Below are 15997 nucleotides of genomic sequence, written 5' to 3' on the forward strand. Positions count from 1 at the left end.
GACTTGATGCTTCATTAAACTTTCTTCATATCTAAAGGGGGGCGTCTTTCATCCGCACCCGGTTCGTGAGCTAAATATATATAGTGCCACTTGTTCGTCAGATAACTTTTTTCTTTATACACAGATTTTGTCTTCCAGATTGAAAACAACATTCATTCAGTCTCTCTCTTTCTACACCGTTTTCCCCTCCTCATGCCTCAATCTCCTCACGCGTCCAGTGGGCCACGGCACCGCCGCCAACCTTGCGACCGCCCTGCTTCCTCTTGACGCGGGAGGTGATGCCGACGTTGGGGTCGAGGATGAAGCGCCAAATGACATAGGTCCAGCTCTCGTGGCGGGGCAGCTCGTCGTAGAACTCGCTGGCGATGGCGCGGAGCTTGGGCAGGCGGGTCCAGGGGACGGCGGGGAAGTCGTGGTGCTCGTTGTGCAGGCCGACGTTGTAGGTCAAGAAGTTGAGGGGGCCGTAGTAGGAGAAGGTCTCGGGGACGGGGATGTTGTTGGCGGCGTCGCGCTGGGCGGGGGTGACGGTCTCGTAGACGTAGTGCTCCGCGATGAAGTGGCCGGCGAGCGGGTGGAGGGAGCCGGCGAGGAAGGAGGAGAGGAGGAAGTAGAGGATGGTGTTGAAGCCAAAGGCCGAGTAAAGGGCGTAGTCGAAGGCGAGCTGGACGGCGATGTTGAGGTAGTGGACCCAGGTGAAGGGGACGCTGTAGACGAGGGTCGGGCGGACGGCGTAAAAGAAGATTTGGAAGGTGCAGAAGAAGGCCTTGCCGAGGATGGAGTCGAAGAAGACGACTTCGAGGGCGGTGGGGAGGTCGGTGTCGAGGCCGTCGACGCCGAGGGACTTGTGGTGCGTCAGGTGGTAGGGCTGGAGGGTATGAATGTCAGTGATTGTCCTTCTTCGTTCTTCTTCTTGAACAATGGAGGCTTTCAGAGACTTACACGGAAGGAAGCGCTGTAGGGCACGCCAATGGGCAGGTTGGCAAAGATGGCGAACAGGCGGTTGGCGAGCGGGGAGCGGAAGGCGAGGTTGTGGGAGATTTCGTGGATGGCGAGGAAGAGGTTCTGGTTGGCGGTGGCGCCGAAGACGTAGCCGACGAGCCAGAACTTCCAGGAGAAGAAGGAGGTGTCGCGGAGGTACCAGGCCCAGAAGATTTGCATGGCGACGACGCCGGCGACGACGTACTTTGTCAGTGGCTCCGGCCCGCAGAGCTTGGTGACCTGGTGATGCGGTTGTTAGCCATTGAGCATTTTACAGAGGAGATATTGGCCACTGTTATAGAGCATTGCGGTTTGTAGAGTGGGAGAAAGGAGACATGTGGAAGGTTGTGTCGTTTGGTGAAAGGACATACCTCAGGGTGAGCCTTGATGATGGCCAGTCGGCGAGTTCGGTGCGGTTCCTCGGTGTAGGTCCAGAAGAAGTCCTTCTCTTTGGGGGTCTCGGTCGGCGCATCGGTCGTCAGCTTACCGGCGGCGACGCCATCGGGCGCGGCGGCGGACTTGCGCTTGGACGGCTGCGTCACGGTCGAGGCAGCGGACGAAGCCATTGTGCTGCGGTGTCTGAGGGTGGTGGTGGTGGTGGTGCTTGTTCGTGGGTGTCGTGTTGAGGTGTGGCGCGCGCGAACAGTTGTATCGAAGAGAAAAAAAAAGGCCAATATCGATCTGTCCTGACCGACAGAGAGATAGAGGGGAGGGGCGAAAAGAGAACGAGTGTCGAATCACCGGCTCTGGGACATTTAATTTATAAAAAAAAAATGTCAAGGTCTCGAGGAGAAAGAGGTTGTCCGTGAAGAAACGAGAGTTTTCCACCGAGCGCACTTGTCAATGAGGAAAAAGAGACGAAAACAAAAAGTCTTATGTGTTTCCCCCTTTGCGCAACAGGAAATGGAGTGTTGGTGGGAGAAAGATCATGCCTCGAAAATGGCAAATCTCCTGATGGCGGGCTGTTAGAAGTTAGGGGTATGGAGAGGTACCTGGGCCCTGGGCGCTGGGGGCGTGTTCCGAAGCGGTCAAGCGGTGTAACAAGGTCGCCTCTCCAGGTACCGCATTTCTGCTTTCTGCTCTCTGCTTTCCATCTGTTCTCTCAGGTTTCTGCAACTTGAGGTGTGGCGCAGTGGATAGCAGTGGGGGTGGATGCTGGAATGAAAATGGAAGGGCTCAAGGGGTCCCCTTCCCTTGCCCCGCTGTGGCCAATCGTTCGGAACATGTGGTTTACGGTTTCTGGCTGCATCTCCCACCTATCCATACTCCCTCACCTGTCTGGATTACCTACTCGGTAAAGATAGGCTTTGGCAAAGCTCTCTCCAGCTGGCCGGGATGAGCAAGGGATTGCTGAAATTTTCTCTGGTTTTTTTCTTGGGACGTTGTTGGGGGCCCTTGGGGGAGATTTGGGGAAATCCAAATCCTCCATTGAATCCCCACACACCACACTTCTTCCCCTTCCCCTTCCCCTCCACTCAAGCCTCAGGGTAAGATGGCCCCTGTCAAGCTTGTGCTTGGTTGCGCATCTCGACTTTTTCCATGCCGTGCAACCATCCAAGCTTAGTTGATCCGTAGATCAACGATGATGGCCATGCTCCATCTCGCAAGTTTTCGAGGTACCACGAAGCTGTAAGTTGCGTTTTCGTCGCCTACGAGAAGCCAATGGCGACGATATGGCAGTGCATCACTTGACCAGCTTCTTTCTTTGTGTACCTATTCGTACACCCATTCTGTCGTGTCGAGTCTTCGACAGCTTTGATGCCGTGATAAGATGGGATCAACCATGCACTCACCTTTCGCTCTGTACCTTGCGTGGTCTTATCCCGTCAGGTACAGATATCTCACGTTACACACCCGATGCATCCGCGCAATGCGTGTTTTCTGCGTGCTCCATGAGCAAAGAGCACGAATGAAGAACATCGCCTCCCGCCTGGTTGTCCAAAGTCAAGACTCGAGACAGAGGTCCGTGGTGTATGGCAAAGGGACGGAGGCTTTATGCCGAAGCGAACCCCACGTTTTCTTCTTTTTTTTCTCCGTGCCAACTTAATCGGACAGGATTGCCGCGGGCCGTCAGAGACATAGTGCTCTTATATGGTGGCATCGTTACATTGGCGCACTAGATTGGCTCGTTCAACGTGCCGTCCTTGCTCCTTTTCATTTACCCGTCATATACAAACTGCCGTATAGCCATAAATTTCTGCTCATCGAGCAGGTCTTCGGAGGGAGATGGACCGCAAGAGGGGTTGTAACGGTTGAACATAAGAAGCACTTAACAGAAGGGAACTTGGCATCATGACAGTTTTGGCACTCGAAATCTTGACGTCTCGGTGATCAGCCTCTGCAAAATCGCAAATCCTCAAAAAGCATCATCTAGAATCCAAAGAGCAACGTTTCAAAAGCCAAAAACATGCGCTTCGTCCTACTCGCCACGTCCCTGGCATCCCTCACCGGCATCGTTCTCGCCAAGCCAGAGAAGATCAGGGGCGTGACCGATCCCGTCTACCACCTGTACCTCCAAGCCTACTCAAAAGACAAGTCGATCCCCGTTCTGGGGCCTGAGGCGTCGGCAGAATTCTTCAATATTGCGGGAACCATCCAGAGCGCCAACTCGAGCTCGTATCTCAACATTGGCGGCGATGCTACGTCGTACAAGACTCTTTCGTTGAGCAACGCCTCCGGCACCAGCGCGTGGGGGCTCGAGGGTGATACTATCATCACTACCCAGAGTAGTAGCTGGGGACGACGTATGTAGTTCCCTCGTTCACCACGGAGATTCAAACTGGACATAGATGATACCTACTAACACCTGACAGAGCTGAATTTCTTGGTGTGTCAGCTGGATACAAGCTATTGGCAACTCTATCTGCAGACCGGAAGTGATGTGCCAACTGGCAGGAACTGCAGCAATTATCAGACCATCCATCTGCCTTGCCTCTGCTAGAAAGCCTTGATCTGACATCGGCTTTTGTGGCACAGAGAAGGAAGTCTGGGTAGACGATGTCTGGCTACGTTGCATGTAGATAATAGATAGTCGTCAAAACTAGAGTCACACGAGCTGCTTTAGGCATGGATGATCACACAAGGGACTAGCGATTGAAGAAACAATGCTCACGAAGCACGCGTCTTTGTGTGACCAACAATGCTTGGTTTCATGGCCCGGCACAATGGAGAATGTATCTCGCCGCGATCGGCGGCGTAAGGGTCGAGAGCCAAGCAGTCAAGTCTGCTACCTAAGTATCATCATCAGCTACTCGGAATAAGAACTGGTCTAAACTTACTAGGTCTGCCTTCAATATTATTCGACATTCTAGGCACCAAACCCTTCTTGGCGATACAATAACTAGCCTTGGCATGTTGTCGTTCATAGTAAACCCTAAGAAGGCAATGGGGAAATGTAATATTGAATTCAACTCAAGTTGCATCTAAGTCCAAAGAACGCCTGTTCGATGGTTCGCTGTATTTCAGAGGCGAAGGGCTCGAATGAATACAGGCAGTTGATTCAAGAGAAACATCAAGGTAAAACTTGGGTTGTAACTATGATCATTTGCGCAGCAAGTCCAACCATAGTCTTGTCGACTGAGCTGGATTGAGAGTGCGTTGCCCACTGCCTGCTCACTGTTGTATCGAGAACCCCGCTTTGAGGCACGGCAAGATAAGATGAACCAAGACCAAAAGGCCTGGCAAGCTTCAGGTAGACATGTTAAGTTGACGCTGAAGGATGAAAATGGTCTTCAAAACGTTCGTGTGACTTGCAGTAGCTTCTGCACATCATGATGACCAGTTGAGAGAGGTTGAGGTAGAGACATTGGTACCATGGCTTTGAAGGAGGGGTTCCCGTGATTGGCTGTCACATGCAGATAAGTCGAGCTCACAAGTTCAGGTTTTGGCAGATGGAGACAGAAGCAAAAGGGACCAGGGCAGGGATGGCACCAGAGGGGGCTAGAATGGCACCAGCACCTCCCCAAGTGGAGGCCGGCCGTTTAGCTGCAGAGCGCCTCTGCAACGCTGCAATAATACGGTTAATTCCAAGAACTTGTCAGCTTGTCAGGCCCTGGGTCCTCTCGTCGGATCCTGCTGGGATTCCAAGGCTCGGGGAAAGATGGGATGGGACGGACTGGACCTGCGTAGCTACCTTAACCTACCTTGAGGGCTGAGTACGTCTGCGCGATAGGGGCACGCGACCTGAGAGACACCCACTGATGAATTAACTTGTGATTTTTAGTGTGTTCCATGTGGTGACGGCTGGTTCCTCTGCTCAACTCTTTGTGCATGTGAGGTGTTGCATGCAGTCTGTGGCCTTATGTCTTGCAGATCATGATGTCTCATTTCTGCCTGCCACAGCAAGTAGAAATGCAACGCCGTCACGGTTTTCTTCTCTTTATTGCAACCAAGGTCGGAGAGAAACAGAATTAAACAGGATTAAATAGAGAACCAGAGATGAGAAGGGGAAGCTTGGGCCTTGTCACATCATCCTACGAGCTGCAGCTTCACCGCTCATAAGGTAGGCTTAAAGTGCTTAAGGTACCTAAGGTACGGTACCTAAGTAGAGATGGCATCTTAGCAGGTAACGCCACGTGAAGATAAGGAGGTAGGCGAGCAGAACCGCCTTTAACGATAAGCCCAAGCTCCCACTTGCGGTCCGCTTCCTGCCACCTCGCCCAAAAATCTACCGGCAGGTTGGCACATTCTGCTTCTATCACCCAGCTTTCTTTCCCGACCGCCGGACTTTGCACCGACTTCGCACCTCCTCTGCTTTGAGTTGTCTGCATGCCATATTTCGCAACAGCATCCGTCGATATCCTCTGAATACCTTACTCCTGCCGAGTTCCTGCCATCGACCAGCGAGACGAGACGATCCAACTTTGCTCTGATATTATACAAACACCATCTACGGTCCCCTCACCGTCTCGCGTGCTCCCCACCACCAAACTTAGCTCGGCCCTCTCCAAGTTTGCGACGACATTTACGAGCGCCTCTCTTTGTCGCTTCCCTCGACCGTTCGCGACCACGCCGACCTGTCGTCCAAAGTGGCCGGTCATCGCCAGAAACATACCCCTTTGTCGGCGCGGCTCCAGCAAGCCAGCTCGTCGCGCCGATGTGGTGGTTCCTCCGAATCGTCGCCAGTGCCATCTTCCTGCTGAGCATAGTCCTCTCCATACCTGTCGCCTTTGATGTCGGCGGTAGGGACAGTGGACTGGCCTACAGTCTTGCCCTCTCCGCCTTCTACTTTGTCTACTCGACCATCGCCGTCGTCACCCCCGCAAAGTCGCGCGTTCGCTGGGCCATATCCGTCATCCTTCGCCTCTCCCAGTGGGTTGTCATTCCCGGACTTTTGATCTGGGCCCTCAGCCGCTTCGCCGTCGACGCTGGAGCTACCAACTGGGTGGAGCGGACACTGCAAGGCATCACCACTTCCAAGTCGACGTCATGGGGCGAATGGGTATTTGGCGAGGGTGGTGTTATTGAGACCATAACCTTGGGCGGTTGGGATAAGACGTTGAGGTACTCAAGTCCCGTTTTCCAGCTTCTCGAGGGATTCTGCACGCTCCTTGTCATTCAAGCTGCCGGACAGATCACCAAATGGCTCGTCAACAGAGGACGAAGCGACACTTGGATTGTACGTGGAACCCCTCTCCTGTGCCCCCGACTCTGTGAGACCCAAGCCCGTTCACGGACAGCCTGGCCGTGTCCTAGTCTCACACATCCGGATCGCATACTTTGACTTTTTGCGAGACTTACTGATGGCTTTGACAGATTATCCTGCTCGTTATCTCTGGCAGCGTGCTTGCGAGCGCCGTTTACTTTCTCTGGCGTGTCGCCCACTTCCCTTGGATTGACAACTCGGATGCTATCTTGATCGGTGTCACCATGACTTCAGCCTTCTTCCTGGGCGCGTATGGAATTGGCAGCGGGCGCGGCAACCCTATCGAGTCGTCCCTGCTTTTCGCATACGTCGTCCTCTGCGTCTACCAGATCTTCACCGATTACCTCCCCTCGGAGTCCACCGAGGCGGATCAACACCAGTCCTCACAGCCCGACTTCCCACCCTTGCCTCCGATTATCATGGCGTCTTACTCGACTCTGCTCCACATGCTCGGCTCCCTTCCCCATGCCGTCCACTCGTCTCTCAGTCTTCTCTACGCGGCGTTCCAGACCATTACGCCTTCTGTCATCATTTCGCTCGCCTTCCGACTTCTTGTCTTTTACTGCGCTACACGCATTATTCCTGCCGTCCGTGAATCGGGAGCCAGGGCTCTCATGGAGGAACCGACTCTGGAAGAATCAGACGCTGCCAACTGGCTCCTTGGGATTATCACCTACTTCTCGCCTTCGATTCTCATTGCCATGTACACAAGCTTGCTTCTGCAACACTTCTCAACAAACGATGGGCCAGATGGATGGACGCTGAGAGGAGGCGACCCCGGCGGCAACGTCTGGCGCTGGACGAACGTAGCAGCAACAATGACCCTGTACGCAATTGAGTTGTACTTGGGTAACGAGGATCACGATGGTGGTCTGACAAATCACTGGAAGATGGATTGAGAGCGAGGTTATTAACACTTGCGGAACAATTCGACAACATCTGCTTCTCGATGACATGGGGGCTTACTCCATGTTATCAGGATTTAATGAGTGCAGTCTGCCTAGGCAGGTTAACAATAAAACTGATCGATCAACGTACATAGGTCGTAATGACACACGGGCTAAGGGCACGGAAAGGGGATAGGACAGGCACAGAAATACGGCGTTTAAGGGGTGGAAGTCTGCATGCTCGAACGGCGATTCTTTTACTTACGGACTCGGCTGAATAGCCAAAGGGAATTTTGACGATTATTGCTTGAGAGCACTGCCGGTGCCTGGGCTTTTCCAAACTACCCACATTAGGAAACTCATCTTTAAAATCGATGGTCTTGGAAATATGTCCATTGTTGGTGACCTGCGCCTGATGGTTCCTGATGCAAGTTAAGTCTCTACATGATCAGAGTTGAGGCCCGGACGGGCTGCAGGCCGCTGGGCCATAACCACCGGGCGCATCCACTTTGACGTTGCGCTCGCTCCGTTGCGACTCCGTCTTTTCTGGGGCCTCGGCAACTCCAACCTCACCTCCTCTCTCTCACTTACACCTCTCCATCCCACACAACCTCCACTTCTCTCGGTGGTCTCTCAACGTCGTTTTCTCTTTGGAGATATCCGGTTCCATAACATTATACTTATCCCATTTCAAAGTTGACTCGGCACACTGCTGTAGGTAACGGCAAACGTCGTTGCATCCCCCCAACAGTAGCCATGGCAGCAACGCACAACCCGATGCGGGCGTCCACCCCGCCGCCCGCCGTCTCCAGGACGACGATCCACATGTCTGGCCTCTTATGCGACGTCTACGGTCTCGAGGAGCTCGTCGCGCGCGAGAAGCGGCCGTCGGCGGCGTCGTGTCTGTGGCTTCATCACCCGCGGTTGCGGGCCAAGGAGGATATGGAGGATATCGCGAGCCGTGTGATTTCCCGGTGGGAGGAGAAGTCTTCTTCTTCGTCGTCATCTTCTGTGTCTGGCGGCGGCAGAGCCCTCATCGCCGTGGCGTTTGATCAGCAGAACCACGGCACCAGGACGGCGTCGGCGACGGCGAGGGATAGCTGGCGCGAGGGGAACAAGACGCACGCGCTGGACATGTGGGGGATGGTTTCGGGTATGGTGGCGGATACCAAGGGGCTTCTGGACGTCGTGGAGGGGTACGTGAAGATGGAGCTGGGACAGAGGGATGGGAAGGCGGCGGAGGGTTGGGAGATTGATCAGCATCTCGTGCTCGGGGTGAGTTTGGGCGGGCATAGTGCGTGGCAGACTATGTTTAGGGAGGAGAGGGTTGAGGCTGGGGTTGTGATTATTGGGTGTCCTGATTATATGGGTGAGTCTTTTCTTCTTCTTCTTCTTCGTCTTTCTCTTCCTGGGGATGGGGAGATACGTTGTTTTGAGAGGTGAGTGGTGAGAAGGGAAGAAACCGGGCTGATTCGATGTGATGGAAAACAAACAGCTCTCTTGTCGGACCGGGCAAGGTTATCCAAGCTGGCAACCTTTTCCGCGCAAGACAACGGCGCCTCGTTCCTGGGTAGCAGAGACTTCCCGCCCGACCTCGTGGCCTCTTGTCTGCGCCACGATCCGAAGGGCATCCTCTTTGGCACCGGTGCCGTTCCCGCCCCGGACAGTCTCACCACCGAAGACAATGCCGAAGAGCAGAAGCGTCTCCGCGGCGTCCTGGACGGCCTACGCCTGCACGGTAAGAAATTCCTGGTCTGCTCCGGCGGCGAGGATAAGCTCGTCCCATACGCCATGTCTGCGCCGTTTTTGGAGTTCTTGACGGCTGTGACGGGGACGTGGTACCGTGATGGTGGGGTTGAGGTCGAGAATAAGGTGTACGAGGGGGTCGGGCACGCATTTAGCGAGGGGATGGTGGAGGATTCGGTCAGGTTTTTGGTTGATGCTGTTGCTGGGAAGGATGCCGGCGGCGTGGGGGCTGAGGCTGGTGAGAAGTCGAAGATTTGAGGCACTGGCAGCAGAGTAATGCTTAACAGAGGGGGTGGTCAAGGAGGTTGAAGACAAGGGTTGAATATGTATACACGTATATAACTGTGTCTGTATACCTAGGTATCTTCTAAGCCCACGGCCTCTTTGCATCTTCCACGAGTGCCTCGTGCCCGTCTATGATCCTAGTGACGAGACCACTCTGTCTCCTCTCCTCCTCGCTCGCGAAAAGGGTATCTTCCAAACCCCACGGATTCCTCGCTCTCCTCTTGCCCGCTAAACTCAGGCCCACGCCGTGCGGGTCAACCGTCCACTCGTCCGCGGCGTGCTTTACGCCCGCGATGGCTCCTGCTTTGAAACCATTACCAACACCGTCGTTGCCGTCGTCCTCTCCATTGGTCTCCGCCTCGGGGGCGCCGGTTGTGGTGATCGAGGCAGCACCAGCACCAGCACCAGCTCCCTTCATCCCGGGCGGATCGATCCCGACATACCTCACCCGATCCAAGGGAAACCCTATAGCAGCGCAGTGGCCGTCGAGGATGCGCGGCCTCTTGAAGGCGTGGCTTACGATTGTTAGGGTCCGAGGGTAGGTTAAGTAGAGGCGGCGGAAGAGGAGGACGGAGTGGAGGATGTTGTGGTAGGAGTCTAGAGCGAGGGTGTCGGTGTGGATGAGGGATGTTATGGGAGGTGATGATGATGAGGAGGGGGAGGGACAAGTAGGAGAGGAAGACGAGGGGGGAGGGAGGATGCCAAAGTAGGCGTTTGCGGCGGCGAGGTTGGCGTAGGATTCTGCTTCGGAGAGGCGTGTTTCTTTGCGTGTCGGGCCTCTTTGTAATCGAACGAGTCGTTAGTCTTGATACTTGGTAGTTTTCTTCATATCTACAAGACGTTGCTGCGGCAAAGAATAAACCAAAGATGCGTGGGAACGGCAAGTCACGAAATGATAACGAGCGTGAGCAATGACACTGCCAATACTCGAACAGGAACAAATCATTACTTTAAGGCAAGGTAGGTAATCGCTGGAGGTAGTACAAGGAAAGGTCGGGGTTTGGCTGCATCTATAGTTACGTACCCCGAAAACACGAGCGCGGAATCCGGGTACCCGTCCCGCAGCGCCGTCAGCCCGGCCTTGATGTGCTCGATAAACGTCGGGGTCTCGCCGGTCTGGAAGTCGGCGATGAGCCACTCGGACTCGGCGCGGCCGTTGGTGGGGCCGCCGGTCCAGATGCCGTGGCAGCAGACGACGATGAGGTTGGTTGGTGCTGCTGTTGATGTCATGGCTTCGATCCTTTTGCTGTGCTCCCCTTTTAGTAATATATCTCCTCGATATGTGTGATGGAAGGGTGCTGGTGTGTTTTGGGGATTGGGATTTGATGTGCATTAGATTGTGGATCATGTGATGTTGTGGCGGTGAAAGTTGAGACTTCCCGTCTCCATTGCATAGGTATCAAGGATTGCAAGGTATTAAATACTATTACCTTGTGCTATGAAGCCGTCGCCACTGTTGGCGTGTTATTACATGAAACTCTAAACGCATTGAAAATCCATGATGTACATTATACTCATGAGGTTGCGAATTCATAATTACTTTTGATATCCCGTGACTGCTCACGACAAGATTCTATATGCGTCACCAACCAGGTAGAGACTCCCCGTCAAGACAACCGGGCCATCTTTGGCGGTCTCAACAGCCCATCTCGTAGCCTCTTCGAGACCATCTTTGCTTTCAAACACCTCTTTGGCGCCCGCGTTCGAGGCCATCTCCCTCAAGGTCTGAAGCGGCAAAGGCTCGACCCAGGGCATCGTCTCCCGCCGAGAAAAGCTCACGCAGGCGACGTTGTCTCCGGGTCTGAGCAACGTGCGCAGCATACCGCCGGCATCCTTTCCGTCCTGCTTCGATACCGACACGATCCACGTCACAGGCCTATCGGCTTCTCGCAGACGTCGCTCGACGTATGTGGACAATGTCTCGGCTGACTGTGGGTTGTGAGCACCGTCGATGAGGATGGGCTTTTCCTTCCGCGACGGATGCTTCGCCTCGACATTTAACCACGATAGCCTCCCCAGGTGACTGACGTCCTTCAGAATCGGCAGGGCCTTTTCCACAGAAAGATTAAGGTGCGGGTAGGCGAGTTGGAAAGCCGCAATGGCGCACGCCATGTTCTGCGCCTGATGCGGCATTAGCTCCGAGTCGTACAGAGCCTCGAGCAGACCGGGCTGGCTCGTGGTGAGGTGCAGCGGCGCCGAGACGCTGGCGGCATGTTGCCGGAAGACCTCGAGGACCTCGGGCGGGTTGCTGCCGTCGACGACACACGGAACGCCGGCCATCATGATGCCGGCCTTTTCCTTGGCGATCTCGGGCAAGGTGTTGCCAAGGAAGGCCTGGTGGTCGAGGCCGATCTTTGTGATGACGGTGACGGTCTTGCGGCGGAGGGCGTTTGTGGAGTCGAGGCGGCCGCCGAGACCAACCTCGACGATGCCCATCTGCACATCAGCGCGGCTAAAGACGCCAAAGGCGATGAGGGTGGTCACCTCAAAGAGGCTGAGGGCTTCCTGGGCGGCATCCTGTGATAGGCGAGCCTGGTCGTCGGCGATGATCTTGCGGTTGACGTCGGCGTAGACGTCTTGGGCCACGGGCGTGCCATTGATCTTGATGGCGTCGCGCGGCTCTATTAGGTAAGGGGAGGTGAAGAGGCCGTTTGAGATGCCAAAAGATTTGCACAGGGCTGATAGGTACGTGCAAGTGGTGCCTTTGCCGTTTGTGCCGGCGACATGAATAGCATCCCATTTCTGGGGGACACCTTCGAGGGCCCGCGAGATGCGGTGCAGGCCTAGGCTGATGCCTTTCATTGCCATGATGTCTGTCCTTTACCCCAGCGAGGTCTTGGATTTGGTGGAACGGAAGATGACGGAGTGATGGCAGTATCCGGATGTTAAAGCCCGGAGGATCACCAACGGCCTATCCGTATCTCGGTTTCGGCTCTGGATCCGACGGACACTTTTCGCATAGGGCTATTCGGACTTCGTAGTCCGGCAACAGCTGGTTGTTGCTTTTCTAACCCCTCAGAAGTGAGTCACTGAAAGTCTGTGGGAATGATGGGTCTTTGATCATGAGAGTCGTGATAGGTGCCGAACGATGTCAGCGAATGAATATGACTGAGCATTCCAGATCTTCCATTTACACCTGATCCTGAAAGTTAACGGAGCGGCTGCCGTTAGGTGGGAGTAGGCACGCAGCGGGAACGAAGCTCAACCTAAGCAGGTGCGCCGGGCAGGGTTCCTGCTGGAACGGCAATGCCAGGAGTACGTACCTGAGCAGGAGCCAAGGCAGGTACGTACTCCGAATCGAAATGCATTGGATCCAATGGAAGTTGGCAAGTGCCGCTCCAGCCACACTTCAATTGGAGGCAGGCATGCAGATAATGGAAGGCAGAAGTGAGTGGCAGGCTCACCACGGACCAGTGACCATGAAATGGGAAGCCCCCGTGATTGGCCAAAGATGACTTGCTTGATGAAGCCGCGCCACAGGGGAAAGAGAAAGACGCAGACAGCCAGAACTCCGTGACTGCGACTGCGACCGGGGAGGTATGGCGTGGCCAGCCACTCACAAAAAAGAAGTAAAGCGGCTATTCCCCAAAGACCCGCGCTTTTCCAATTTTCCTTCCTGTTCCTTTTTTGCGTTTTTTAATTGTCCCGGAGCCTTTCTGCCTTTTACCCCCCTCCCGACTCCCGTCCTCGTCTCGCTCCATTTCCTTCTTGACCGTCAATTCACGTCCAGTCCCAGTGGCCCCGTCCCCGTCATTCACTGACCTGACCTAATACATACCCCAACCTAAGTCCAAAAGTCCCCGGGCAATCCTCGCTCCCGCCTTCCCGCCTATCCGCCCCACGAAGAAAAGCCATTTCCGCTTCGCGCAACTCGCCAATTCCATCGCGAATCCATCGCGAAACACGGTACCGCGGCCCCATCGTCCATCACTCTCATCACGACCACAATCGCATCAATCTTGCCATCTTGCGATCAAGTCGAAACTTTGCGCCACCGACCTATCGTCCCCGCTGCCTTTGAATTCATTCGTCGGGCGCGCGTCATTAGTCGGTCAAAATGGGCCTCCCGTAAGTTTCTCGCCTACCCCTGCGGCTTTCCTGGTCGCGCTGCATTGCCTTTGCCTTTGCGCCTGGCCTGTGGGACGCTGGCTCAATCTCGGCCTGCCCAGTCGCATCGCGTAATCGCAATCGCTTCCACTCCAATGCCTCCATCTATATCCATCTCGTTCATCATAAATCCTCCGCATACTCTCGTTTGCGATTCGTCAACTGCCTTCAAAGACTGCCTTAGCTACGTCGTCGTCGTCCCCGCCGCCGCCGCCGAGTTGCAATCCAGTCGCGGTGAACGCATACTGCTTCATACCCTGGCCTCGCATCCCATCACTAACATCGCATTTTCCCAACCGCAGATTGTTCATCGCTCCCGTCGAGTCAGATGTTCCCGCTCAAATCGGCGACAAGTCTGCAGCCACTCGACATCCTCGCTCTACCATTCGCCGCAGCCGCCGAAGCGACGACACGCGCCCCTTCCGCCGTCGCGCCGCTCTCCTCCGCGACAACTACCCCACTCCCGGCCCCGAGCCTATCCCGCGCGCCCGGTATCCATGGATCGAGTCTGGCCACCCTCCGCCTCCGGAGGCATATGTTGCGCCCCCCTCGCGATCGACACCTCCGGTGCCCGAGCGCCGCAATCCGGCTGCTGAAATCATCGAACGTGTAAACGAAGCACGCAATCGTCAAGCCGATAGCAATGAACCCAGTGAAGCTCGTCTGATTTCCATGTACGGCGATGAATGGGTATTGAACCGTATGCCCAGGCTCTCCAACGGGGTTACCGTCACACCCCCGACCGGGGAAGAGGATGCCAATTGGCAGGAACCAGACCGGGCCCAGCTTGAGGGCTCAACATCATACGCCAACTATAGAGAACGACGGAGGTTCCGTCGGGCGCAGCTCGATCGCATGTCAATGGTAGGCTTTGTCGGATTGTAACTTAGGATTACGCTGTTGACTAACATACCAAGTAGCCCGCCCCACCAGTTGCAGCACGCTTCGACCGCAGTCCCGAGCATGCAACTTCCGCCAGGTTTGCGGGACGTATGCGTAGACCGGACTTGGAATCGCAACCAGACCGCGCATCTTTATCGCGGCGGGTACGCCGAATTCGTCCTTTTGGGCACTTGATTGAGGCTTCTCTTGCAGACGGCCTTGGCGACCGTAACAGAAGCATCAGCCCTGATGAGGATGGCGTCTGGGACACACTGTTGACTACTCTTACGCCTGACCCGCAGCCTCCAAGCGCTGGGTCGTCTTTCGCCTCTGCTTCGGCGTCTGCGTCTGCTTCTGCATCGCAATCACAGAGCGCCGGCGCATCATCTCGCACGTCTGTAGACAGACCCGAAAGGGCTGAGGAGTCTACTGAGCAACCTTGCGAATCCGGACTTGAAAACTCGGATAGTGAGGGCCATGAAGACTTGCACATGGGAAGGGGCTGGCCCGATCACTGGACGATGAACTACCCGTCCAGACACCGGCGGTTTGTCGCCGACTTGGATGCGAATGATCCGAGCAGAATATCCTTTGTTCGGGGAGACGGGGCTATGAGGGCTATGAGTAGCCGCGATATCGAAGAGATGCGAAGTCGTCGGCGACTGGAGCTCGCTCGCCACTACAGGATCGCAACTCGTGATCCCACCCCGCTACCGGAGCTGCTCGACCACATTGTCAGAGATTCAAGCGAGGAGTCCCGCGATGCAGGCGGTCAAGGGGATGGCGACGGTGACGCAGGGCCCCCGAGCCGCACCGAATCGTCCAACGACAACGCGCTGGAGGGCATGCAGGAAATTGTACGGCATCTTGCGCGGCGGCAAGACATTCCCGACGAGTGGTGGGCAGGTGCCGGGCTTTCCCGGACTCTGCCTGAGGAATCTTGAAGAAGGCGGGACTATGCATGATTTTTTTTTCCACGTTTGAAACGAAAAAAGCGAAAAGCCTGGGAACTAGAAGAAGCTTCCCAAGGCATGATGTTTGGAGTACAAGGGGCTTATAAGGGGCTTATAGGATCTGCCATGGGCGGCGGTTAGGGTCACTGTTGGGTTTTCAACGGGCGCCATGCAGGTATCTGGGCGGGCCATCTGTATAATACGTGTATCGTGATGGAAGCGTGACGGGACAGGTCCAGATCCACAGGATCTATACTATTCTTGAGGCGAGAACCATCAAGACAAAATGGAGTGGCCGTTGGTCACATGTTCTTCCTGAAGAGTTCTTCTGTTTTGTTGATTGACGTGTCGTGGTATGCTTTGTAACATTGGACGTGAATACCGTAAGATGGAGGGGGGTTCAAGAAGTGATCTCCCCATGTCTCAGTCGAGAAAGTGAGACCGCGAGGGGTATGTTCATGTCTCTGCTGTTTTCTCTTTTCGGTCATCCGGCTGGTGGATCTACGGATCTACGG

General features: G+C 55.0%; 8 protein-coding genes across 8 annotated transcripts; 5 read left to right on the forward strand and 3 right to left on the reverse strand.

Annotated features, from left to right (window-relative positions):
• Nucleotides 1-190: 190 nt before the first annotated feature.
• Nucleotides 191-1544, reverse strand: CPAR01_06657 (fatty acid desaturase; the record flags this gene model as incomplete). Its single annotated transcript, XM_060490929.1, has 3 exons — nt 191-865; nt 940-1218; nt 1350-1544. 3 exons carry the CDS (start codon nt 1542-1544, stop codon nt 191-193), a joined length of 1149 nt encoding a protein of 382 aa, XP_060349803.1.
• A 1841-nt stretch (nt 1545-3385) lies between these two features.
• Nucleotides 3386-3730, forward strand: CPAR01_06658 (uncharacterized protein; the record flags this gene model as incomplete). Its single annotated transcript, XM_060490930.1, has 1 exon — nt 3386-3730. The coding sequence occupies one exon, from the start codon at nt 3386-3388 to the stop codon at nt 3728-3730; it is 345 nt and encodes a 114-aa protein (XP_060349804.1).
• Nucleotides 3731-5261: 1531 nt separating this feature from the next.
• Nucleotides 5262-5405, forward strand: CPAR01_06659 (uncharacterized protein; the record flags this gene model as incomplete). The annotated part of the gene is made up of 1 exon (XM_060490931.1): nt 5262-5405. The coding sequence occupies one exon, from the start codon at nt 5262-5264 to the stop codon at nt 5403-5405; it is 144 nt and encodes a 47-aa protein (XP_060349805.1).
• A 278-nt stretch (nt 5406-5683) lies between these two features.
• Nucleotides 5684-7521, forward strand: CPAR01_06660 (uncharacterized protein; the record flags this gene model as incomplete). The annotated part of the gene is made up of 2 exons (XM_060490932.1): nt 5684-6595; nt 6733-7521. Coding segments are annotated over 2 exons (1701 nt in total), but the record flags the coding sequence as incomplete, so codon positions are not given.
• A 744-nt stretch (nt 7522-8265) lies between these two features.
• CPAR01_06661 (uncharacterized protein) lies at nt 8266-9513 on the forward strand (the record flags this gene model as incomplete). The annotated part of the gene is made up of 2 exons (XM_060490933.1): nt 8266-8878; nt 9005-9513. The coding sequence occupies 2 exons, from the start codon at nt 8266-8268 to the stop codon at nt 9511-9513; spliced, it is 1122 nt and encodes a 373-aa protein (XP_060349807.1).
• A 109-nt stretch (nt 9514-9622) lies between these two features.
• CPAR01_06662 (DUF218 domain-containing protein) lies at nt 9623-10770 on the reverse strand (the record flags this gene model as incomplete). Its single annotated transcript, XM_060490934.1, has 2 exons — nt 9623-10319; nt 10565-10770. 2 exons carry the CDS (start codon nt 10768-10770, stop codon nt 9623-9625), a joined length of 903 nt encoding a protein of 300 aa, XP_060349808.1.
• A 330-nt stretch (nt 10771-11100) lies between these two features.
• Nucleotides 11101-12348, reverse strand: CPAR01_06663 (uncharacterized protein; the record flags this gene model as incomplete). Its single annotated transcript, XM_060490935.1, has 1 exon — nt 11101-12348. The coding sequence occupies one exon, from the start codon at nt 12346-12348 to the stop codon at nt 11101-11103; it is 1248 nt and encodes a 415-aa protein (XP_060349809.1).
• Nucleotides 12349-13597: 1249 nt separating this feature from the next.
• CPAR01_06664 (uncharacterized protein) lies at nt 13598-15473 on the forward strand (the record flags this gene model as incomplete). The annotated part of the gene is made up of 3 exons (XM_060490936.1): nt 13598-13608; nt 13950-14511; nt 14568-15473. 3 exons carry the CDS (start codon nt 13598-13600, stop codon nt 15471-15473), a joined length of 1479 nt encoding a protein of 492 aa, XP_060349810.1.
• Nucleotides 15474-15997: the final 524 nt, after the last annotated feature.

The sequence above is a fragment of the Colletotrichum paranaense genome (assembly GCF_030867605.1).
Source record: "Colletotrichum paranaense strain IMI 384185 chromosome Unknown Scaffold_5.1, whole genome shotgun sequence".
NCBI lineage: Eukaryota > Fungi > Ascomycota > Sordariomycetes > Glomerellales > Glomerellaceae > Colletotrichum > Colletotrichum paranaense.